We start from the raw sequence: 27,795 nt of genomic DNA, 5'->3' as shown, positions 1-27,795 counted from the left end.
ATAACGATTTTTTCCTTGAATGCCATGGAACGCGTTAATATCGGATAGTAGCATATATGTGTATTCAGGTTGAAGGATATAGCTTTGAATATTAACCTTTTGCACTCGACGATTTTTTGGCTAGACAAGAGTAAAAATTCAAAGATTCTCTACTAAAAAACTGACGATACTTTTTTCGGCAATAAATAAAGAATTGTATAATAATAGAATTGTAGAATTATTTCTATTTATTTCTATATAGATACTTCGCACACTGTTACATTACATTAAATTTGATATATTAATTAATATCGATTTTCCAAATTTTATGAAATGGTGACCGAAGGTTACCTCTCGAGTGCAAAAGGTTAATTTTTAAATATACTGATGTACTAATGCCACACACTCAAATTAACATTATCTTTTAAGCCAATGATTTCTAATAATAAATGATTTAGTACTTTTACAAATGTAGAAAATACAAACTGTATCGATTGGTGCATTAAAAGATATGTAATACTATTAAAAAGACTGAAGTTAATGTTAGTATGATTTCTACGCGTTTACTCAAAAAATAAATTTATTGATAGTAGATTACGCAGGCGAGGAAATGGGAGTATAGACCACTTTTTAATTCTTATGAAAAACACGGAAAAAAGATGAAAATGGTAGTTTATATACCTGAGATGACGTATCAATAACTCCCTGCGCGAATATTTAATCATTTCGAAGAAACTTTGCGAAACTTTGTTAAAAACTTGATTCGAGAAGATCGAGTGGTAATATGAATTGGAGTTGAAAAGCTAAGAAAGGGTAAAAAATAGTTGACGTTTGATAGACTTTGTATTTTTCTTCATATTTATAGCAATTGCGTGTAAATTTCAAAATTGTTTAAACCAAAATACGATATCGATTTATCGATACTGATAAATTTTTAAATATTACCGTTGTTACTATAATGCTTCGGTTTAATGCCATACAGAACACGCAAAAATAATTTTATTTATACAAAGAAAAGGTGAACCAAAGCAGTCGGCGCAATATGTCGCCACTTTTTTAGTGCAATTCTTTGCTCTCATTCTTCCTAGCTGATTTGAATTATTTTCATAGCGCACTTTGCAAAATCGCCTTACATTTCGCACACTTCTAGGTTTCTTTTTAATTCGTGACGACGTTCTTTCTGTACGTAATTGCTCGATGAAATGCAATCTTCGTCATCGGAACATTTCACTAAATACATCGCTAACATTATCCTAAAATCGGGAATTGAGTTGCTTTTTAAACAATTGATAATGGCAAAAATAGTCTACAGCGCCTCGGGGGTCACCGGTGACCCCCACCACGAGAAATACATTAAACACGATTATACGACTCACCTTATCTGTTGTAAATAATATTTCAACATAATATGCATCGTATAATAAAATATTCATGTTGGCGCCATGGGCGAACCACGTAAAATGCGCGTGGCAGCAACGTGTTAATGTTGAATGACTTCACACGTGAGTCAGTTTGGAAGACGCAGTTATAGCAAACAAACGAGAATTCTTTAGTGTACTATTTCAGTATTTTATAAATATTACATTATACTATTATCAGTTTTTTTACTGTATTATTGTATTATATTACATAATTAATAGTATTTTAGTATTCTTTACTACTTCTTTTGTAGTGTCTGGTTGTACGCATAAAAGAAGTGCTCTGTCTTGCAAATGACTAGCGCAATTTATGACTTTTACTTTAACGAAACTGTTCTTTGGGAAACATTTACCAGAGTCTTTTCCAAGTATGGTATAGTAAATTTTGTCAAGAGCCCCCGATAGCAAATTGCCGATGTCATAAATTGAGGATGTTTAAGAGCACTTATTATAAATAGAAAAAATAAATAATTTTTTATTCCCTACCACCTTTTATTGTGATAATATTAGCAATAATGAAGAAATAAATAAATCAAAGGAAATGAAATGACGCTCTTATATGCACGCGTCCCAGCCAAACATTGAACGCGTATATACAGATGCTAGCGTGTCGGGCGAGACCCGGCCAGCCCCTGCTACGGTACGTCATGCGAGGGTTAACCCTTTGCACTTGGAAGGCGACCCTCAGTCGCCATTTAATCACATTCTAAAGATCGATGTTAATTAATATATCAAATTTAAAATTACCCAATGATGCGTGGAATATCGAAGTAAAATAATGCTATGTCTTAATTTGTATACGGTTTCTTATTTACCGTTTTAAAAATATCGTTGACTTTATGGAAGAAAGTCTTCGAATTACTATTTTTCTGTAATGAGAAGATCGCGCCGGGTGCAAAGGGTTAATTACTAAGATTCTGCGACACACCAAAAACGATATCACTTACAATTAAACATCTATATCAATTTTTCACTTGATAATTTGAAGGAAAAGCGATTAATACCGTAAATATATACATATATCGTATTTGTGTATGATTCAAAACAAAAATGTCACCTTAGAGACAGAGTAAAGTAATTATCGATGCCAAACTGTGGTAAAGTGTTTCATATTTTTAAATGCAAATTAGTTTTCTTATACATATAACGATATTCAATTTTAAATATTGAAGAAACTGATATAGGAGACATTTCGTCGAAAATTTCGTATGATATATCAAAATTATTTAATATCTTACAAAGTGGACTGAATAACGACTAATTGGAAATCAATTTCTTTTCCAACATGACAATATCTAGAGGCCATTTGGAATCGGATTTTAAAGTTTTCGAAACTCGAATCCGACTTTGTAAGAAACTCTCAAAACTTTTGGAACTTGAAGTACTCACTTTGTTTTCTAAAATGAATATTTCATTTCAAGAACCGGAGTCTCAACGCGATTCATGTATGAATCCTTATTGAGCAGAGGAAAATAAAACAGATTTAACAAAAATATAGTAATGTAAAAATATATCTAATCTAGATTTTTCTTCAAGAACTCGTATATCCCGGCTGTTTCTGAAACTAATCTAATTGTTTTATCGACTATTTCGAATCACGAAAGAGCGCAAAGGTTTGAATTTTCGAAATATGGAACTCTCTTGGGTTTCAAAGTATTTTGAGAAATATATCTTTAACCCCTTGAACTTTGTGATTCATTATTAAAAGTCTGTACCATCAATAGCACCAACTTGCTACCAATATTGTAAGATACGATAAACGTGTTATTGTTAGAATAGCAACTCGCAGATTAGATTCACTGTGAGATAGAAAATGATATGTACATAATACATTAAGTGAAAGTCCATTAATACGATGATTCAATTTCGGGTCTAACACCGTATGCAAATCAAGATACATGATGTAAACATTGAAATATACAAAAAATTTGGTAATCAGTGCATACACGAAATACTCATTATGAATTGACTTTGATCATGACCTGCATATATAACATAACCTCAGGGGGTTAATAATATACCGAAATACACTGCCTAAATTGGAAAAAAATTAAAGCAATTTTAACACAATGAATATTTGATCACAGACGTATCCAAGCATGTCAAATTTTCCACATTAACTATTTTAAAAATGACTTTCTTAGATTTGAGGACCAAATATTTTCGGAACGATCTATATCTATTGAGGATGGAACATTGAATATAGTGATTTTAACTATTGTTTTTCTCCTCTTTATTTTGCACGAAATGAGAGGATAGGAAGAAAATAATAAGAAAATAAAATTTTCATTTGTGTATTTTACTAAAATAAAATTTCTTCGTATACCCATCTAAAAATTGTTGTTTTCATGTAATTTGATATTAGTTCACTACATATGAAATAATAAACGAAACACATTTATCACATGAACCTTCGTACATTTTTGATTTAACTTGAAAGTTATTAAACACAAACAATACAACCAAACATAGCTCGATGGAAAATAGATTCAACAATGTAAACGATCTAAAAAAGGAACTCATACAAAATATTAAGTTATTTTTCAATGTATAATATTCTTCCATTATATATAATGGTAAAATGTGATAAATTAGAGAATCTTGAAATCTTTAGAAATCTAAAAGAGTTTCGTGTCTTGAGATTTCGAAATTTTACGTTTTTTGTCATTCGAACTACCTGAAACCCAAATTCGGAAAAGTATGAAATCGTGGAATAAAAGAAAATATCTCATTGTGCCATCATCAATGTTATTTGCTGAAAAATATTCGAAGTTTCAGTACATCTGGCTTTGTCATCCATAAAAAACAAAAAATACTCGCAATTGATGAAAAGTATTATTAAATGTGACTCAATAAGACAGTATGAAATAGTATTTAAATATCATTTATAATATTTAAACAAGAATCTGAATTACATATTTTTGTATATTACTATATACAAATATTAGTCTGTATATTAGTCTGTATATTGTATAATTTAATAGTAATTAAACAGAATTTGAAATTTCCAGGGTTCTAGTGTTATCGAAAATGATTCTATTGAAAAGTATAGTTTTACATTATCACAAATTTAATTCGTCATTATGATAAAAATTTCACTTTTTTAAATATTGGAATATGTAACCTATGCATATTATAAGTTTAATTTTTCTTAAATTGAAACGTAATTTTAGAAAATAAATGTAATAAAAGATACCCTTGATTTTAAAATTTACTTTCACGAATATTGAAATTTTTTAGTCCAATGGCTGTAAGTACATCATTTTTATACAAAAAGTAGAAAATTATCTTCTAATGATTCCAATAAACTCGTTTTCTAAAAGGTTAATATGATTTTACATTATCCGTTTAAAGAATAAGAAAATTAGTATGTTTCTCAATCTGAGAAATTACTGCTAAAAGTTAAATAATCTTACAATTTTTCTCACTGGATTATTTATTAATTAATTTTTACGAAAAAGAAGAAGATTATAATAATGGAATACCCCAGTTTTCTCTTGAATCTCAATTTTATCAAATAGTCATACCTACTTTCTATAAGAAAGTATAAACCCTACTTTGAATATTCATCAATATTCATTTTTCTAAAATCCCTACATTTTCTGTCTACATTCATGTGCAAAAGTATTTGAACTTATATTTGTTACGCTTAATAAATGAAATATAATCACGAAATTGAAGTATTTCGAATAATATGATATTAAGGTAGAAATTCCATTAAAACGTCTTAATATTTTATGCAATAATATATTAATCAACGATTAATACAATAAACCTATTTTTTAATTAATGGTAATTTTGCTCAATATTATATGTTACGTTTCAATACTTTTGTGATCCATCAATAATATATGTTTGTAATAAATGTATTATAGACATTGTATATATTGTTGAATTAATTCCATTTTTATTCTTATAATTTTCGGACTCTTTTCTTGTTATGTTGAGATATTATATTGTTTCAAACATTTCCGTTTGACTTAATATAATGTAATATATTTCACTTGTTAAAAGTAACAAATGCGAACGTTGAAATACCTTCGTGTGTCAGAGTACCATTATAGGAGTACTAAAATAGCAATAATGTAGCAGCTATGGCAAGAAAAATATATAATGTTTACACTTACTATAATTTATGAAAATGTATAATGCAAAATTGTTTCGTTTCGAATAAACGAATCTGCAAAGAAAATATTCAGATTGAATGACAAATTATATACAATGTATAAGTGTATTGAAAGTCTTAATGAAACAAAATTTGAAAATATTCAAAATTATTTATATCGCATTAAAATATTAAGTTTTAGTAGATATTACAATTTATAAATGAGTTTTATTCGTATTTATATTTATTTTTATATATTCCTAATACGTTTTTCTCACACATAACATACATGTATATTTCTAAATAATTTTAGAACGAATTAGAGAAATAGTTAATTATAGTAATAGTGACATATGATATGATATAATACTAGTAAAAAGTAAAAACTCAGATTTTGGTAACTTTCTCTTTTCATTCACAACATTCTGACTGCCAATGTTCTCTTTGTAACAATTTGCAATACACTGTATCAACGAAAAACCATCTTTGCCTTTCAGCTTTCATTTCGCTAAATTTTTAATGAAACATGCTCCACACATTGCCTAGGCTGAAATGCGATCAATTAATTTAATATCTTTCCGGCAGCGAAAGTTTATCGTTGTTTTTCGTTCCTTTCCCTTGTTGATTCGTACTTTCCCTTTCACAACTTGCATTTACTCTTATCAAAAAACTTATCTATATATGACTTCAAACATGAACAACGTTAATGTAAAGTAACAGTAATGTCAGACAAACAGTTTGGTTTGAATAACCAGATTGATTAACTCTTTGTGCTATGACTTATTGTTAATTATGAAACGTCGTACATTAATTAATTTTATTTAACCACTAGACATCTATTTCATTTGTAATAAAATTATTTAAAAAACTCCAGATTTGCATAAATTTTATACATGCTATAACGTATTCAGTATAATTTTAATCATTTAATAATACCATCATTGCGTGGTTTTAATATAATATTTTATTATAATATTTAATAATATTTGAATAATATTTTATTATAATATTTCATCATATAATTGATTGCATCAATTATTATAATATTACTATTATGATATTTCTGAAAAGATATATCGTTTCATTTATAAAAATTAACGTGATTTTGAAATCTCCTCTATTACTCCACTTGCAAGAAAATTATTAACACCACACGATGTATTTAACTCATTATATCAAACAACTTTAGAACGACATTTTTTTCATAACTTCAACCTCATAAAATATTCCGCCATATATGATTAAACGGGACACACTATATTTTATTGTTCCGAAATTTCAAATAATAGCACAACTAATGAAAGAAAGTGAAAATAGAGAAAGGAAATAAGATCATAACGTGTTTCAGCATGCGCCTGGGGAATTTCACTGCTTCTATGGCCACCGTGGATTTACGCTTGGCCATACATAGAGGGCCAACGAACGGTACCCATCAATGCCTGCTACATTCAATTCATCGAGACAAATCATTACATCACATTTGGTACCGCAATTGCTGCATTTTACGTGCCTGTCACTGTGATGATCATTCTTTACTGGCGGATATGGAAGGAGACGAAGAAGCGGCAGAAAGATCTTCCGTATTTGCAAGCTGGAAAACAGGATGCCAGTAAACGGAGTAACTCTAGGTTAATTTTTATTCAGCTATTTTGCATTTACTAATATAATTATCCATATCACAATGCCGGCATCCAAGAATCAAAATAACAGAAAGATATATATTATTTCAATTTTAACATTTGAAAATTCTATTTCAATATCATATTTTTTAAATTAGTCAATGGATATTTTTACAATAATAATACAAAGGAGAAATGCATGTACGCTATTTTTCTACGTACTACAATAAAAAATAATTACTAAATAAGAAGATACTACGCTTTGCAGACTGCTTGATAAAAGTACATATAAACAGAAAATAAAAGCTTTCTAATTTAATTGATAAAACACACGTAGTTTTATACCTACAACGATTTCATAACATAGAACCGATGTGGGTGTGGCGATAATATAATGATTTTATAACACGATAATTACCTACAAAAATATGGACTAAATCGATCCATATTTTATTCAGGAGGAGTAACAAATGAAAACAAAAATTTCCAGTAAAAATTTCTTAAAATTATTTCGATACGTTAAATAGAAATAATAAATAAGCAATTTGTGTCGAATGAAATAAAAAACACTCCACGAAATCTGTCGAAAATCGATATTCTATTATATTTATTTACAAAGATATTTTATTTACAGAGGGAATAGCAAAAATTATAAAATATATAACAATTCTTAAAGATTCCAATAATTATCCAAAAATATTTCATACTTTCCTTGTTTATTTAACATTAAACCTACCGTGGTTAAATGACCAGTGAACGAAAAAGAAGCGGAATCTTAAAAAGGATGGAATAATGAGAGGTATTGAAGAATTGATTAGACGCATATTAGAAAAAAATCATGAGTGACTAATTGTAAGATAACGTTTAATGCGGAATTTTTAATGGTAGTTTTTAAAACGGTCATTTAGGCTATGGATTAGGATGGAATGTGACACAACAATTTATATCATGCAAGATGAAAGACTAATAAGGAATCCACCTTATATATCCACAATTTTTCATCATTATTTTCTTTCTTTCTTTTATATTCGCGTGAAATGCACAAGAAAAGAAATATTCCGATGTGCGACAAATATTTTTGGATTCATAGTCACTAACCTGAAACAGTTATAAAAACTGAAACGATGCCATAACTGTTATGAAAGTGCATGATTTGTGTAAAAAAAAGTATAGCATACTACGCTACAAGGGAGTTCATCTAATATTTTAATGAAACTTTGCATACATAGTTTCTTTAAACTTTGTATATAAAGCACAATGAGTTTTACATAGAGCAATTATTTTGACGAGCAAGAAATCTTTTTAAAAGAGCCAAATAGATCCTCAAAGTTTCGATATTTTTTCATGCTCTAACTATAACCAGGGCAATAGAGCATTGCAAATTAAATATTTTTTGTATAAGAATTTTCGTTGTATCTTATATTATTACGTATAGAGTTTTATTTTAAATAGCGAAAAGAACATTGAAAATTCAATTGCCGAATACATCTGCTTAGAGTGATATTACGCGAGAGAAAAGATTGCTGCATGCATAATCTGTTACCATACACATACTCATACATTTTTATCCAAATTAAAAAATTCAAATCGAAATATTCTGTTTAGGTGAATTTTCTTGTAATATAATGTACCAATACATTTTTCACCGACTATATCGATTTCAGTTTAAACACTTGAGAAATAAATATTGATATCTTTATCGTGTTATCTCTATATTAGTTTTGCAACTATTATTTTTTGGTTTTATATAAAAAATTTAGAAGATTCAGAAATTTAGAATTTCAATAATAATAAATATATGTCCGACATGTAAGATGATTTTATTTAGTTTAAACAAAAAATCTGTGTTGTTTAGTTATTTTAACTCAAATGCAGTTCAATCAAATGTTTAAAGCAGAGTACACATCATCAATTTTGAAATATGCTGTAGAAATATCATTCTGAATACCTTTTCTTTATAATTCGCAAAAAACTGTTGCTAATTTGATGAGTCCATAGCAAAGCTAAGACTGTATAATGCGAAGTATTGAAATACATGTAAAAATATCAATGAATTGCGACAAATCGAAATTATTCCTTGGTGTTGCAACACATTAATTATTATTTGACACTTACATTTAATATAGAAAGTCATACACGCAGATAATGGTTATTGGCAATTAACGTTTACAGTTCTTCGTTATTGGAGCTTGTGAGCTATTGATTGTGAGCTAGCTTCTATGTAATAGGCATTGAGTCCCTACTTAGGTAATTATTATCAATTTCGATTTTTATTCAGTACTCGTTACTATTACTAATTCATTACGACCTATCTCATGGAGACTTTACATTAAAAATATCATATTAGACGGCTTAACATATTAAAAGTAAATGCATCCAAAAATTGAGGAACAGATTTTTACGTTCTAATTAAGTCATATAAGGCTATTATATCGGCAAGTCTGAACATACTTAAACACCTAAAAGTGATAAACGATAGCCAATCTATTCTATTTTATTAAGTGAGATATATATACTTCTGCTTCGTCAAAAAATAGAACTCATACTTTCATATACCTCAAACACAGCAGCTTCATCTAATATCCTATTGAACAAATTATTTCTTCCAATAGATTCTTCAATGTGTTTATCTGAAAAAAGAGACTACTTAATCCATTAATATCCGCATCCCTAACATACTAAGAGAATAAAATTTAACATTTTCAGTTATCTTCGAAAAGGAAGAATATAAAATTGCTCCTTGGTTATTAATAAATGCGAAATAACTAGAAATATTTGATATTCCATAAAAAGAAAAATAAAGAAAATCGTGAAAATTAAAACCTTTAAAAACCTCTTTCTTGAAAATTTTAACCAGTACTCCCACTCGAACAATCTAGTTTTATTGTATACCAACAGACCAAAATGCAAGCAGGTGTGAGCTGTGCGCTAATTAAATCAAATTGCCACCTTCCTTTTCAAATTTTTTTTATGATACTTATGCTATTCCAAAAGGACTCAAAATGGTAGAAAAAGTGAAAACTAATAATAAATACATTAAATACGTTATTTTCACAGACTCGAGATTCAATCCTACAGCTATAAATAATAAGAAATCATCTAATTCTATCATTATACAAATCATCCAAAGAAACAACGACTTAGTTACAAACTATCCAGACACTGAAATTTCATTTGGCTGGGTTCCTGCCAAAATCGGTCTTAAAAGGAATGAGACAGCTGGCGAAATTGCCGGAGAAACAGTAAAATCTACTCTCTGCAATTGCAAACTTTCACAAAGAGTCGTACAACTCGTTAGCAACGTCAATTAAAGAGATATGAAATTGAAACTGGAAAAATAGTAAAGTTTCGTTTATTCATAGCATCTGGAGTGACATTTGTAAACAAAACCCGACTATATCGTTTGAAAAGAAGAAACAAGACATCCTGATGAGACTGATTAGAATCGATCACACTCATTTTACGCATTTTTATTTTTTTAAAAAAGGTAACGCACCTATGTGTAATTTATGTTCTACTAGAAATTTCATCGATCACATTATTACATTCTAACAAAAATTCCAAAATTCCAAACTGCCTATACTCAACAAACAACAGTTTTGAACAACAAATTTTGAATAACATAAGCTTGTGCCATAAGTTATTAGATTTTCTTTTCACCTATTGCACCTAATTTGGATTCGAATACTTCGAAATTCTATTGTTATTATTTATTCTATTATTAAATTCTATTATATATATAATTCTAAATAATTATTATTAAATTCTATTGTTATTATATAATTGTAATTTTTCTGTTATAAGCAATTTTAATCTATCCTGAGATTATTTTGCATGCATCGTGTGTACAGATATGTTAACAAAAAGAGTTACTGTTTTAGACATTAGATTACAGCTTTTTAGGTACGAGTACACAGCGCTACAGATCTCCACTGTTGGTTTATAGAGTATAATTTTATACGACAATGGGAAGTGGTAATTTGGATGAGGGTGATTTTTTGTATTTCGAATAACAGGAATTGTCACGATACAGTTGTCAGAGTCTTGTATTTCGTGTTTGCATTGACATTTAGGGTTGCTTGTTATTCCTATACGAGCGTGTGAAGAAGCGAGGTTATAATGGCCTGGTCTGCATCTGTTTATGGTTGTTGCAATTTCCCATCTAAGATTTTTACTCGCAAACTACGATTTAGGTTTTGCATTCTGGAATTGTTGGAAATAGTCAATTCCCTTGAACGTCCATTTTTGGTGATGATGTTACGAGTATTTTTAATTGTTGAGGTTTTGGCTATTTCTTTCAGGTCTTTGAAGGGTATTTAGTTTCATTACCCAGAATCCCCATGTGAGATGGTATCCAATAGATTTTGATTTGTCTGTTATTTGAGATTATTATGTAGAGTTTGGAAACTTTTCTTCTTATTTCCAAGATGTATGGATACTTTCTTATGGTTAGTTGGGTTTCTTTTAGTGAGTGTAAAGCATCGAGGAAGTCGCTTAAGATAAGAAAGCTTTGGGTAGCATGATTTATGGTAACATTTAGAGGATCGCTTAGGGCAAAGCATTCCGCGTAAAAATTGACGAATTTTTAACAATGCTTCTCGTTACTGTGACGTCTAAATCCCTGCATACACTTCCTACTGAAATTGAATTTCTTAATTTACTTCCGCCTGTGAAGATCATGTGGAATCCCTCATCTGTAGCTAGCTGTTCGACTAAGATATTAGAATTTTTAATATTTGCCATTGATTGATCGAATTCTGTGTTAATATCTAAGTTGCATATAGGAATGTTGTACTCGTGATTGTAGATGGGAAACTGGTGAGTTGAGTAGATATAATTACACTCTCGGAGTTTTTTAATACATTCTAGCAGTATTCCGTTATTAATTTGCGCTATCTATATCTATCGAATAAAATTTTCCTGAAGTGCGAGATAGATTCGTGCACTGATAGCTTTTTGTTTTACATTTTATTGAGGTAGCAGTTGCATAAAAATTTCATACGTGATTGAATGAGTTGTAATTTTAACTCTGATAAGAGTGTTGTAAATTAACTACGGCCATGCAATGATGGTGACAGGCCTGCTAGAGGTTTCAGGCCAATATCGACCTTTGGACTTCAAGGACCTTCGATACTATACAGGTGTAAGAAGGTTCTTATTTGCAGATAGCCATCCGCCACTGACTCGGGAAACACACATAGCCACCGCGTTGAAAATAGTTTAGTCATTTTCCCTTACTCACCATTTTCGAAATCCAGAAAACATCCTAATCAACCCGCGACTAGGACTACGGTCATCTTCTCCCTCACCCTCAGAGAAATCTATAAAGACCTATAAAAACCTCTCAGGAAAATTATTGTTGCCGTAACCACCACTCTGTCCAGTTTTCAAATGTATATTTTTAATAAACTTATTTTATTATAGGTATTGTGACTTTTCCCATGACACAGGCATCAAGAGGCCGGTTTTTGGGTTTAAAAAGACTTGCTGTCTCCTGGAGCAGTCAGTCTCAAATCCGGAACAGTGTAGAACGCTTTTAAAGTATTGTAACTGACAAGGACGTGTTTAAACCTCTTCTTTTTATATTCGCATAAGTGTAAATATTTCACCTACATTAAGCTTTATGTATCTATTGCTGTACAAGTGAATACGGTTATTTCCCTGCTTTGATTTCAACCTAGGAATTACAGCAAAGAGTATATTAGTGGGGTGCTATTTCTATAACCGAGAGCTATGCTTATTGTCGTGTATTGAATTTTTTCAAGTTTTTCTACCTGTTTTGCTTGTGTGGAAACGTTTGCGAAGCATCCATAGTCTAGAATTGAATATACGAAACTCGTATATAGTACTATTAGAGCTTCTGACTTCGTCGCCCACCATGTGCCTCTTAAAAATTTAATCATGTTTAGGGCCCAAGTGAGTTCAGCCCACTTCTTACCAAATAGATCTATCTGGCGACCAAATGACATTTTATAATCGAAGGTTACACCCAGAAAGCGGATGGATTCACTTGATTTGATGGTGATGTTATTTATATTTAATTCAGTCTGTGAAGGTATCAAAGGATGGATGGATTCACTTGATTTGATGGTGATGTTATTTATATTTAATTCAGTCTGTGAAGGTATCAAGGGAGTATCGCGTCGTTCCCTTGATCTTTCTGGTCGCGTGGTTTCCGCCCGAGATAATTCGTCTTCGCGGTTGTAAGGCGCGAAGATATCCCGACGTGGATGGACGGTTCTACGCGACACGGTATCTCGTCGACTTAACGAGGAGATACGAAAATCGTCTCGTGTTAGAAGAGAACCGTCGTCTCTGACGTTAAGGTTCCCCCGAAAAACCACGATAGTGGAGGAAACCCTCTCCTCCAAGGTGGGGTACCTGGGGTTCACCCGCGCGCCGGTGACCCCATCGGCCGTTTGTTACCCCTAGCGAAGGCCTGAGGCTTCCAACGTGTGCGGACCACGTGGAGCCCTCAGGGCCATTGTCAGCCAAGTCTTAAGAGCCGTCGCCTAATTTCGTTAAATTAGGGATTTCCAGGATTCTCGTGTTCCGCGACACGAGAAGTCAAAGAAAAAAGGTAAAGCAGTCAAACATGCTGAAGGCATGAAGCGGAAAATTCCGATGCCGAATTGTTCTACCCTAAGACCTGGCTGTTCCACGACGGAACACAGTCTGTCCTGGTTTCGTTCGTTGAAGTGTACGAAAACCGTTTTGCTTGTCAATAGTTCTACCTTGATGTTTCGTTGATTATTATGAATCTACTTTTCGTTTTCAGCTATTTTAGAAATAAATATGTTGAATAATAGAGAATACAGAACTCCGCCTTACGGGGCACCCCTTGATGCACTTTTCTAGCATCAATGTCCGAGGCATCTGAACATACAAATCTTTCGGAAATTAAGAATTTGATAAATATAACCATATTAGAGGGACATCCAATCTTTGCTAGCTGTTTTAGAAGAATGTCTACATTAATATTGTCAAACGTAATATCGATATCTAAAAACGCAGCCAAGCGACTTTTTTTCTTCATTATTGAAGGCATCTTCTATGTTAAATGTTGAATTTGTCAGATTGTCTATGGTAGACTGACCTTTGCGAAACCCTTATTGACTTTTAGGAAGATTATTATTGCGTTCTACCCACCATTTCATTTTATTTGTTATGACGGTTTCGAAAAGTTTACAACAATACGAAGTCAATGATATGGGCCTAGCTTTTTTCCGTTCGTTTTATTAGTGAAACGAATTTGATTTTTCCACTCATTTGGGCACTTATTTTTACTGTACATCTCATTGAGTATGTCAAGGAGGATTAGTTTGAACCTTATCGATAATTTTTGAAGAGTTTCGTAATTGATTGCATCGATACCGGGAACTGAATATGGGTTCCTGTTGCAGAGAGCAGTATTGAATTCTGCAAAATTAAATGGAGAACGCAAAAATTCATTTTCATTGCATGTCGGTAGTCGGTCTGGGTCGCTGGGAATTCAGGGAGGGCAAATTTATCTATGGGTTCCCTGTTTTGGTATTCCCGTTGATGGTTTTCAGCCGCGGGAGAAGGTGTGACTTTAACCCATTTGTTTTTTTTAGAATTTTGCTAATGTTCCAGGCATAAGTTTTGTTAGAGTTTAAGTTTAGATTTTCTGCAAATTCTTTGAATTTTCCTCTCTTCCTTTCCTAAAAGTTTTCCTAGCTAGGGCCGAAAGTTTCTTATATTTTATATGTTTTCTCAGGTTTTATGTGAACTGCCATTTCTCAAAAGCTGCCTTCCTGAGACTTTCGACTTTCTCACACTCTAGATCCTACCAAGGTATTGGATTTCTGTGGAGTTTGTTATTTACAATGCTTTTTCTCGGTGTATTTGTTTTAACAGCATTGGTTATCATGCTTGTAAAGGTGAAATATTTCCTGCGACCTCAAGAATTGTCATATTCGGCTGACAGAAAATAGTGGAAGTTTTCATCTTGGTTTAGGCAAACATTTACCCAAATGGTTCGTTTTGACTCGATGTTAAAGCATTGTTTGCGACATAAAGTCTTTTTCAAGTTGATGTTTACAAATGTAAGATGATCAGAACCCCAGGTTTCGTCGTTCATTTTAACGTTAATTTTATGGGCAATATTAAATGAAGAAAATATTAGATTAAGTTCGATGTTGTATTGTTTTGTACGTATGTGATAGACTTGAAATTATGTAGAAACAGATTAGAATTGTTGAAGTTGTTACAGAGCCTTTCCCCATTAAAATCATTTTTCTAAAGGTTCCAATTTTTGTGGTGGACGTTAAAATTTGCCAATAGAATTGTGCAATTTTTCTGGTAAACGTTTTCAAATATTTGGTCCCATTGAGATTGAGGAAGAGTTATTCACAGGATTCTGTAATAAACAATGATATCCAAGACAGGTTTGTCATTAGTAACTTTAAAACTGGTTAATTCTGCAGACATGTGAAGGCTCTTAACCCTTTGACTGCCACGCCGAAATCACATGTTTCGCTTAGGACGCCACTGGAGTGCACCCCTAGATGCAAGATTTATTTCAATATTTTTTCGATCGACATTTTAATAAAAATTTGTAATTGTTCAATGAGGCACTTTCTATTTCAAAGTATCTTCTAATTAGCGGTTATATTCAAAATGCACTAATTGTCAATTTTCATTCAATGTAGTTCAATGTAGTTGAAGTAGTTCAAGAGCTTCGGTCACCAATGACCACCGTGGCGTCACAGGAAAAACCGTGGCCAGTCATATATGACCAACGTAGTAGTCAAAGTGTTAACACACAGAATTAATTTATTTCCAATAATCTACAATAGTAACGTCTAATGATTTTTTAGTGACTACGAAGGCTGATCCGAATAGCGAACCTAGAAGACTTTTGGAAGCGATATAACGCTGAAAAGTAAATCATAGAATCGATATAGAAGCAATATATGCCATAACATATATTCATAATAGTTGCAATATCATTTCTATTTCTATAACTGTTTCAAGAACTGGAACGGATATCGGTATTCGATTCGATCTTTCATTCTAATATCGTGTCAACTTGTATCGTTAACTTAGAAGTCAGAACTATCACTGAATTCATTTCCACGCAAGACGACCGGAGACCTGCAGCGTCCCACTAGGCAACTTTTCATCCCTGTACAGCAAAAGTTTTTTATACAATTCCAGCGAAACATTGCATCACTCGAGTTAGATCTCGTACAGCTTCGTCCAGCTCAAATTTCGCTCCCTGTGACTTTTGACTTTTTACAAAGTTAAAGTTGTCATCGAAAGAGAGTAAAGTTTCAAAGAGAATTTTTCGGAGGGAACCAAGGAACTGTGAATGTATTTCTTCTGTTCGTTCCTTCTGTATTTTATATTCATTTGCTACCAATTTTTCACATGCAGGAAATTATAAGCAAATATGGTGCAAATACGGTTCTTCTAACTTGAACCTGTACGTATGTTTCTTTATACTTTCAATATGTTTTGTTTTCTTTTCTTTCTTTACATTTAGTATTCGGTGCTTGTCAGGTAAATCTCGTATTTCAAATCGCTGTATAGTATTTTGCATGTATTAATCTGTATACAGAAGCATTTTAAATATCGTTGTCATAAAAACCGTGTATACAATTACGGTATATCTCATCATGTAATTGGTATAGTAATGTCAGTAGTATAGTAACTTCAAATTTGTGTTACAGTATAAATTTACGCAAAAAGATTAAGTTATTATTAATTATTAATTATTAATGAATTCTTGATTTATGAATTTACTGTACATTATATAATTACTAAACAAAATGTAGATATTATGTAATTGTTGAACATATGTTGAATATAGTGATTTTCAAACAAATATAAAAAGTGAACTCTTGTGTGCAATATAAACTAATTATAATTCTCAGCTATGGGTTCTTGAAACGTCCATCATAGATATCCATCATAATCTTGCTACTATGCTAAAATCTAAAAAAATTGTCATAGTAATTACAAAATCGTAAAAAAAAAAGGAAAGAAAAAAAAAGTCTTACAATTAAATGTATGACAGTTAGAATATTCCTTTTGGGTGTTTCCACAAATCGCACACATCTCCAATTCTGAGCTTACGAATTTCTATAGGGTATCTGAAATTAACTAGTATTTTATGTAATTTTAAATGATAACGAAATTTGAATTAATTTTAATTATTTATTAATTTGAATTAATTTTGGGGCGTGGCTGCAGGGGATTAAACAGAGCCTGTCTTCCGCGCATGCATTCAAAAGTACCTAAATAAAAAAGCGGATAGATTTTAGAAAGTGACGCGAAAAATAAGGTGACGATTACTTTTGTAACAACAGCGGTCATTTTGAACTTGTCTGTACTGAGAAACTTTTATGTACAATATCAAAAGTTGTAATTAGTATTATGAACATTTAGTATTATAAAAGATTTAGTATTTAACCCTCTATGGACCAAATATATATTTTTCATGACTATAAGAATTGTATGTAACATAAAATCAACAAATATCAAGCAATAAATTCAGCAATTTTTACAATTTTATTATAACGAATTCATATTGAAAGTTTGAATTAACGTTTGTACTATCGTGCCAAGATAATGTGCAATAGATAGACAAGATAATTTTCCACGCCATCTTGTGGAAAAAAGGTCATAGGGGGCTATAGAGGACCTAACTTATCATGATCGAATAACCGGTAAGTGAAAAAGAATTAGAATTTTAAAAAATGGACCCACGGGAGGTATTGTAAAAATAATTATAAATATATCGAAAGAAAAATCGCGAACTGAAGTGCTGAAGACGATAACGTTGAATGTAGTATTTAATAAAATACCCATACATTAGCATGTAACTTGAAAGTTACACGAGCCCATAGAAGGTTAAACTCCCCATGCATCCTCCAAATATGGTGTCAGTCGAAAACGTGTACGATTTAAAAGAACATTCTTTTTCTTTCTTGTTATTCGTATTCGTACTAGTATCATAGAGTATTTTTCATTTTTCTTGTATCTGAAAACGTCGAAATATCTCATATATCATTGAAAATATAAACCATCTGTAAGATAAAATTGAAATTGTTTAACGAAGGTCAATATATTATAAATAAAAGTGTAAACGATAAACAAAGACAATGTCATATTTAAATAAAATTTTAATGATTTTGAATTCTTCGCAACAATTCTTTATACGAAAAAGTAGAAGTGGGTTGGAATCTAATCTTCAAATTCAGGTAGAATAAACCCAGAACTTTGTAAGTTTCTGAATATCTTGAAACTTGAAAATTTCAAAACTTGAGATGCTGATTTTGATTCGTAGGAAAAATATTTTACTTTCAGAATTGAAGTCTTCAAAAATTTTTTACATAAATTTCTATTCGCCAAATATTATTATATAAATTTATTATATAAATAACTTGTATATAGGTTATATAAATAAATAAAAAATTAATAAAACATAAATAACAATACAACGATATACAAAAATACTTAATTTAAATTCAGATTCACGAATATTAACATGCGAAACGTTAGGAGGTTTAAATTTTCAGTACTTAGGATTACCACAATATTTAGTTCCGTCATTCTTTGCATCCAGTTATCAAACTCTTTCTCTGTAGGAAAAATATTACTTATCTCCCTTGCTTAAAATTTTAGTACAAATTTCCATGGGATTTGATAAAGCCACTTTTGTCAAATATAAAATTTTAAACGGATATTATATTTAAATGAATATATTAAATATTTATTGAATAACATTATAGGACAGGGTAAAAAATTATGGACGAAATATATCTAATTGTGTTTACTCCTTCTCACGATAATCGTACATACGTTTACTCTCAATCAATTCTGAATTGCAACTAACCTATTCAACTATTCTCTCATTTATTTTCTTTCTATTCCGTCCCAGAAAGCGTGGTCATAGCATAACTCTTACTTTAATTTTCGATAATTCTAAAGACTTTATTATTTAGAATTACGACTGTTACGCCGAAGGTTAGACGTGCCTTACCAAATTAAGGCCTCTCAATGAATTTGAAATTTGCAAATTTGAATTTGCCTCTCAGCGAATTAAGTCATGTATCTAAATGTGAAACTTCAGGAAATTTACAATTACCAGACACGACAGATTAGTCCCACATGCGACAGACCCATCAAGACGACGGACGGACATCATTTATAAATCACGTCAATGGCCATCGAAAATCGGCTCCTTGACAGTTTCCTACTCCTTAGTCAAAGGTCCTTCCGTCACATCCTCTGTCCAATTAAAAATCTTTACTTTTCCTCCACTAATATTTATCCTAATCAATCAACCAAACTGGAGAAAACGCCGGACAGGACACGACGAGACGCAAGACAGTCCAAAATTGAGTTAGTTAATTCGTCTTCGACACCAATCACTGAAACATCGTATATATACTTATAAACGAATGTTCGAAACGGTACTCCGATAAACGTCTTTACTACAACTATTGTAGGAATGATGAGCGTAGTCGGTCTTATGCGCAGTAAACGACGGCTCGCGGAATATTCCGCGAGCCCACGACTGTCTACTATCACCAAGCGCGGAATATTCCGCGAGCCCGCGATACTCTACTGTCACCAAGCGCGGAATATTCCGCGATCCCACGACTGTCTACTATCACCAAGCGCGGAATATTCCGCGAGCCATCGTTTACTGCACATAAGACCGACCACGCTCTCCATTCCTACACTATTGTATACTTTTACTGTAAATAAACACTCCATTTTAACATCACACTCGGGATTCTTAATATTACAAAACTAATCACGCAATATTAATTTGGCGCGTGATAATCATTCTTGGAAATCGAAGAGATTCGTTACATAGGACACTACACTTTCCTTTCATACATCACATAAATATACACAGTCTATACCACACTTCATTTATTACATGCATACATGATCCACTCTTTCTTTCTTACAGATATCATTTATTTTTACATCAATATATATATATTAAAAATCTATGTCAACCATAACTACACGAAATTCTTTCACAAATTACCATTAATGATAACATGGCAATATTCAGGATATATGTATATAAATCGAGTACTCTTGAATACAGTTTAAACGAGTACTCTTTATATATCGTTTTTATACTCGTAATCGGCTTTTGAAAATTTTCATCGTTCTACAAAAATAGTATTTCTATCGCATAATATTTCTCTCATATTATAATATCGAATTTATAACAATTTCTCTATATTTTACCGTATATGCCGTTATTTTATCGTATACTGACACATTCTGACACATACGATATTACGAGTGTAGATATACAGGGTGTCGCAGTAAAGGTAATACAACCGGGATAGGGATGATTTTATTAAAAAAAAAAAAAAAAGGAGTAGAATTTCTTGATTCGAAGCTTCGTTTTGAAGAAATTTAACTTTGAATATTCACCGAATTCACGTGCACTGAACTTTAGCTAAGGCGGATAAACCATAAATATATCGGTGTATTCGGTGGATATTTAAAGTCGATTTTCTTGCCAACGGTGCTTTCAGTGAAAAAATTTTATTCTTATTTTTGATTTACTTTTTCGTGTAGAATCACCCGTTGTAGAATCGGTTATACCACCGATATTGATGTATCGATGGTCCATACATGGTCTAACAAGGAGAGTGCACCGATTTAATTGAAACTTTGTAGGTCTGTAGATTTCGTCATGCAGTTCAAGAATATATACCATTATACCCGCCACTACTCGATAGTTTTTGAGATATTGTAAGCCATAGCTAAGTACACGTGTACACGGTGAATATTCAAAATCGATTTTCTCGAAAACGAAGCTTCAAATCAAACAATTTTATTCTTTTTCTTCCGATTCGTTTTTGCGCGTAGAATTACCCCCTTCCCGATTGTACTATCGTTGACGGGACACCCTGTATAGCCAGAAATGAATAAAATAGTACCGAAAATTTCTTATGAATATCACGAAAAGTTAAACTAAATGCGAGTTATATTTATAGATAAAGTTATACAAAATCTTGTCCTATGTAACATATGTATTTGAAAATCATCGAAATCGGTATGCTCTATAATTAAAATAATTATCAAAATCATTTAATATGCTTATTATAACTAATCGACTAATTGTAAGGTTAATTATGAAACTTGAATCGATGTTATTCGTTCTTTCTACATATTATTTCTTTTCTTTGTAATTAGCGATGAAGCGTTGGACATGGAGGATTGTAGGAGACCTAGAAGCGAATCGAGCACAGGAGCTGAAGACATGAATGCGACACACATCGCAGTCTCTTATCTGGAGAAACATTATCCTCAATATAAAACGGTAAATACTTAAATGTATCTCTTAGCTATGTCTTAAAAATATTCATAAAGCATCGAATATTTTTGAGAATGACATCTTACTAATTATAAGAATTTAAATAGCAATTTTAAGCGTTTCCTTAGCTGGAAACCTAAACGGTGCAGAAGCAGTTAATTCGACTCGTGTTAATGAAGTAAACGAAGGAATAAAGTGGACGAATAGAATTCTAGTTCGATGTTCAAAGACGAAGAACGTTTAAGTCAACATTTTTAGTGACAAAAATACAATTTTTAAAATTCTTATTTTGTCTCGATACGGGAAATTGTATTTTATTCGAAAGTTTCACGATTAAAAGGAATTCACACGTGAATTCTGTTGAATTGTTTCCAAAGAGATAAACTGTACACATATGGTCCACATTTAACCCGTTATACATGTTGCTCACATTTTGCTTATTTCTTGTTTCGTTGATAAGAGATGTTGAAATTTAGTAAACATTTTTGTCAGGATACAACTTTCACAAATAATATCTTGTACAATCATATAACATTTCTTTTTTGTACAAGTAGTATCGTTGTTCTATTAAAATCCATTCTTTCTTTAATGTCCTCTTAAATTGCGAATAACGTTTAAAGATATTGCGTCTACGTCTACCTATCTAAGTTATAGTAGCTCGATTTGTATCCAAATTAATTATAATCGTAAACGTATGATCTTATCAACGAATTTTAATCTCTTTTATCGGGAAGAAATATGGTGATTTATCGTTTATTGAGTTCGTTACCGTGAAGTATTCATTATAATCAATTTTAATTATACTGCTCCTAGTGGACGAACCGAAATATTTTATTTAATAATATGATAAATACTAATTAACACTAAATAATTACGGTGACTGCGAATTCGCGAATTCTAAAGTCGTATAAATCTGTTAATCAAGTTATATTTCGAGGAAAGGAGTATTCTTCTACCTTCCTTGTCTCTGCACTAATTATTTTAATTTTTCATATGTAGCAATTTACAATTTATAATTTAAAAATATTTCATGGCTTATTAATTGTACAGAAAATTTTCACATGTTTATGTTGTACATTTTTAAGGACGGGTACTTCCTTGAATCTGGCATTTGGCAATTCGAAGATATTTCTTATATGAAACGAAATTATGTATAAAATACATAAATATTGGGGATAGAGAAAGATATCTATCATTTTATAAAGAAATTTGTTCAGCAGTTGAATTATATACATTAGAATTTAATTTAACTGTAAGTAATTTTTCATAATCTTTTAAAGCAATATTTAACATGTAAATTTTTCGTCTTCAACCAGCAGATTTTCTGTTTAAACACACTCTATGATCCTTTCCTGTGATTTTATCATTTATAGTGTTCGCAATTTATTCACGTTGCTAGCTCATTCGTTGTGTTAATTTATTAATTTTGTTAAGTTTCATTTAATTTGTTAATTTTCGTTAAAAAATTGTCTACCAGTTGCTCAACTAAAAGTTACATAAGTGGCAAACATTATGGTCACTTTATTTCTATTTCCTTCTTTTTTCCTTTTCTTCTTTATAAAGAATGTATTGAAGAACGTATGCAAGTATTGAAAATGTAGAAGGAACATTCTAAAAGAATCGAACGATAAATGCAGAATTGAGAAAGCATGAATTACTTCCTTGCAAGTTTATGTTAATAGTTAGTTTCACCATCTTTTGTCTCAAGAAGAATACAGATATCTTCTTACTTTTACGTATTCAAATACTTTTCCACTTCCATGAATGTAAAGTTCTTTCAAAACAAATGGGCGTACATTCAGAAATAAATCTCTAGTACTCTAAGGTAGCAAGAAGATCGTAAAAACATATATCCGATATAACCTTGTTTCCGGATTCGTTTTTCGTATTTCGTATTGTACCAATTCGTATTTGTACGTTTTCATATTGTACCAATTGTTCAACCTTCTTCATAGAAATTGTTCCAAGTGGGTCTTCAATTCGAATGCAAACTTCTAAACACCTTATGATAGATCTCCTTACCTGTTAGATTCAGCAAGATCATACATTAACCCTTTGCACTCGAGAGGTGACTCTCAGTCACCGTGTTTTAATGCTATAACTTAAATAATGGACGATGATAAGTATATTAAGAACATCGAAATAAAATTACTCTATTTGTTCGTTTCTCACGCAAATTCACGATTTTCCTTTTTTAATTTTAACATAAAGAGTATCAGTGAGCTTCTAAAAATCTAAGAAGAGCTTCGAATTGCATCTTCACAACGAAGAAATCTTCAAGTCCAAAGGATTAAGTTTGATAAGTGTGTTTGTCATTATGAATATTTGCTTTATACGAACACTTGTGTAACCTGCCATAATCAATCCCAAAGGAAATTATCACAGAACCGTATTGGCAACTTCCCACTATGTAGGTGTGCTATTACTTAATTATTTTTAGAAAACATATCTGTAAAGTGTACTCCGAATAAACTGAAATTATCATAGATCAAGGTGCAATATAATGTCAAATCGAGAAAGAAAACAGGATGTACATAATGTATCGCTTAAGTGGACAGGAAGGATAAAGGTCACGTATAAAGCAAATTTATATTGATTGATATAATATCCAAAACGCTTTTACAGTTGCAAATATCGAGGACGATATTAATGTAATCAGCGAATTTTATTTATATATAGATAATGTAAGAAAGTGATTACACATTAATTTGAGGAAAATTTTCTTAAGTAAAACAAAAGATTTAATTAAAGCTGGTGCATTTTTACTTAAACGGTATGTTTAAAAAGAAACTAGCACAAACGTACATTAAAAAGGCACACGATTCCATTTGAATAATGGTTAATCAGTAAAATCTCTTTTAAAGTAAACAAACGATTCTAAGCAATTCTTTAAATATAAGGAGTTTTTGCACAAGAAATACATAAAAGAAAAGAAATGGATAATAGAAAACATGATTTAACCAACATCGTCACTTAATTTTACGAAATTTAATAGATAAGCATTTTAGACAAAAATGCACGATATTACAATTATAAAAAAAAAAAAAAATATGTTCCACAAAAATGAGTCTGTTTGAACCAAATATCTTTTTCCCTTGACATTTTTCTCGAAGTATTATGATAATGGAGTTATGATCTGTAATAATTGTGAATTTCTCTATATATTTACATACTTTTGTTCAAAACATGAATTTATATACCTTTCATTATTTCACTATTATTACTATATAAATCTGCCTTGAGAGTGAGTACTAGGAATAAATTTTCTTGTTAACTGGAATAAATACGTGATTGTTCATTGAGCAATGAATTGACAGTTATTTAGAAATTTTTAATAAATTAAAAATTTGCTAATTAAAATTTGTTGTATTTAAAATTCTATTCAAAGTTTAACATATCTTCCACATTATTATTTTTCTGATTGTCACAACAGCCATTTTCATGAAACTACGATGACATAAATTACGATTATTAAAAATCAAATTAAAAATCATATTTTTCTGCTGTTTTAAATTGATTAAATGAGTATAAGTGGACGTGAAATAATTACACTGATCACTGTCAAAACGTGAACTTGTGCTGTCTTCTCTCTTCTTATTGAAAGTTTATTAAAACCTTTCAACTGTCTAATTATTATTCATAAATTATTCTTTTATTAAGAAATAAATTAATTTTTGTCCAATGAATACCATAAACTCTGCGAACTCTTTTGACAGCCAAATATAATAAAACAATATTAGTATATTGTATGTATAAAATGCTCCATTGATACAATAATATAAGGTAATAAAATAAACAATCTGGATTTATTTGCAATCAATTTGTTTGTAACTTATATAATTATATGTATGCCAATTTCTACACAATAATAGTTTTAAGGTTTCCATGGCATAGAATGTTCATGTCTTAAAATTTATTTTAAGTATTCAAAATATTTTGAGTTGAAAGTATGTTATACTGCAGAAGTTGTACTGTTATACTCAGTGTTTCTGCAGATTTCATAAGAGTTCGCAAGACACGGATTTAATATTAATATATAGATGATCAATGTTTTTACTGATATTTCATAAAATAACTTTCTCATTCAAACTATCATATCTGGATTTCTATTTAATAAATTTTACTTGTAGATAAAATTTTATTGTTCTTTTCAATAATGAAATTTTATTTTAATTATTATATCTATTATATAATTTTTAATACAAATACTTATTTTTTTAATGTGTCGCACAACAAATAACTGTAGAACACTGAGCATGAAAATTTACGGCTAATCAGTGGATGAAGATGGTGGTTTATGGATTATGGTTTCGGTGGTCAATTCCATTTATTCTGCTACGTATTTAACTATTCCTAAGAATATTTATTAACACCTGGCAATCGTTGTTATATATTTTAATGCCAATCAATAACGTTGAATATTAAAAATAGATAAAAATATAATTACAATACTATTTAATTTACTTTTATTATTATTATAGTTAACTATATTCGCGAAAAATGTTCCGTAAGGGAAAAATGAACAAGAGAAATTAACTATAATGAAATATTAAACCTCATTATCGAATAAAGGACAATGAATAATAATTTGATCAGTTCTAATCTATGTTAATATTATTCTTATAAAATCATTAGATTTCTGAACTACAGTTTTATTTGATAAAAATAACACATGCCAACTAAATATACTCGAAAATATAGGTATACCTGATTCTTTTCTTTACATGGTAAATCCGTACTGTGAAAAAAGACCATTGAAAAATATTGTGAAACAATTGATTCATAACCCAAGGCAAAACTCGTGTTAAACTAAAGCAAACAATAGAAAATGCAATTTCGAATATAGAAGTGCCTTTGATAACAACGTTTTTGAAATGCTTATCGATTTCCTGGTTTTCAAGGTAAAAATAAGTATAGAAGGTAGTAAAAAAATGTGCATATGAATAAAACGTGTTTAAAAACTCACGTAACCAAATGAAACACGTTAGAAAACCAAATAAAAGTAAGTAACACGTGTTAGACAAAATCGTGTAAAAAGAATGCCTTGGGTAATGTAAAAAACTATAACAGATACAGTTGAAATATGTTTTAAAGAACCAACTTTGTGTTTGAAATATTTTACATATATAAAAATTTCAATGAGATTTTAAAATTAATGATGAATTTTGAAACAGAATTCTTGAGATATGAAATACGACCATATTCCAGAATTGAAAAAGGTCAAGCTATTAATTCCATTAGATTCGACTCCATTTATGTTTGATAACATAAAGAAAACGCAAGAAAGACACCACAATCAAGTGGATTGCTCCTTTAGCAACCGTCGTTTGCGAGATAAAAATCAGCATTCTTAACGTTTCTTTAGTAACTTTCTATCTACATATTTAAAAAAATATAATTACGTGGCATGACTGATAACTGAAATCTTTTTAATATTGTCGTGTATACTAACGATAAGTCTAAATGATTATTTTTATGAAATATGTATGAAATAATTTAATTTCGCTTATGAAGATTACTAGACATTTCGAATACTACCACATTGCATGCATTTCAAAACATTATACAGGACTATAAAAACAAAAAATTATAACGAGGAATTTAATTTATAAAACGTACTTGTTAATCATTATTAATGCATCTGTATCGTAAGCTTATAAAGATTATGAAGTTATATTATGCAGTGAAAACTGTAGGACTATAAAAGTATAAGTAATGTAAAATGTAATGCTGCATAACTAAAACTATGTCATAAATTCGTCTAAACTACAAAAATTACAAAATTGGATGATTTTCTCTAAAATGTCAATTTTTGTTTTTGCCTTGATCAATACCTTTTAAGTTATCACTATAAATCAGATATTTATTTACTAATATCGTACTTGTTAAGGACTAAAATGATTCTGAAAATAAAATATCTCAAATGTTATATCAGGTCTGAGTGAAACAATTAGAAGAATCGAAATGATGTTATGGTTCTAACTATAAATCAACATTAAATAAGTCATTTTGATTCTGATTCTGACGAATCAATATTGTATGGGTTCTATATCGATTTTATGTCAATAGTGTAATTATCATTCCTTAACTATTTTAAAATTTTCTAACGGTGTCTAATGTCGGATAAAAGAGGCAATTTTATTTAATTTAAAAGTGGAACTATCGTGAATTATAAAATTAAGAATAATCTAGATTCATAATATCCAGCAATTTCAATTATTACAAAATCGATATATGTATCGAATTCAGAAGAATTTTAGAGCCAATATAGAAATGGAAAATAATAATTATACAATCGATATAACATTAATCCTCGAAAAACGAAACTAAAATAGTTATATATATATATAT

General features: G+C 30.4%; 1 protein-coding gene across 1 annotated transcript in view; it reads left to right on the top strand.

The window, feature by feature from the left end:
* The first annotated feature begins 7,062 nt into the window (after positions 1-7,062).
* The window catches only part of LOC108547756 (muscarinic acetylcholine receptor DM1), a 31,163-nt gene continuing 10,430 nt past the window's right edge, over positions 7,063-27,795 (top strand). Inside the window, exons 1-2 of the mRNA XM_017900408.1 lie at positions 7,063-7,130; positions 21,324-21,450. Of these exons, the coding sequence (XP_017755897.1) occupies positions 21,340-21,450 (111 nt within the window). The 5' untranslated portion in view covers positions 7,063-7,130; positions 21,324-21,339. The remainder of the gene's footprint in view (positions 7,131-21,323; positions 21,451-27,795) is intronic.

This window comes from Eufriesea mexicana, unplaced genomic scaffold (genome assembly GCF_001483705.2).
Source record: "Eufriesea mexicana isolate 0111107269 unplaced genomic scaffold, ASM148370v2 scaffold1178, whole genome shotgun sequence".
Lineage (NCBI taxonomy): Eukaryota > Metazoa > Arthropoda > Insecta > Hymenoptera > Apidae > Eufriesea > Eufriesea mexicana.
This window is presented reverse-complemented; position numbering and strand designations above follow the sequence as displayed.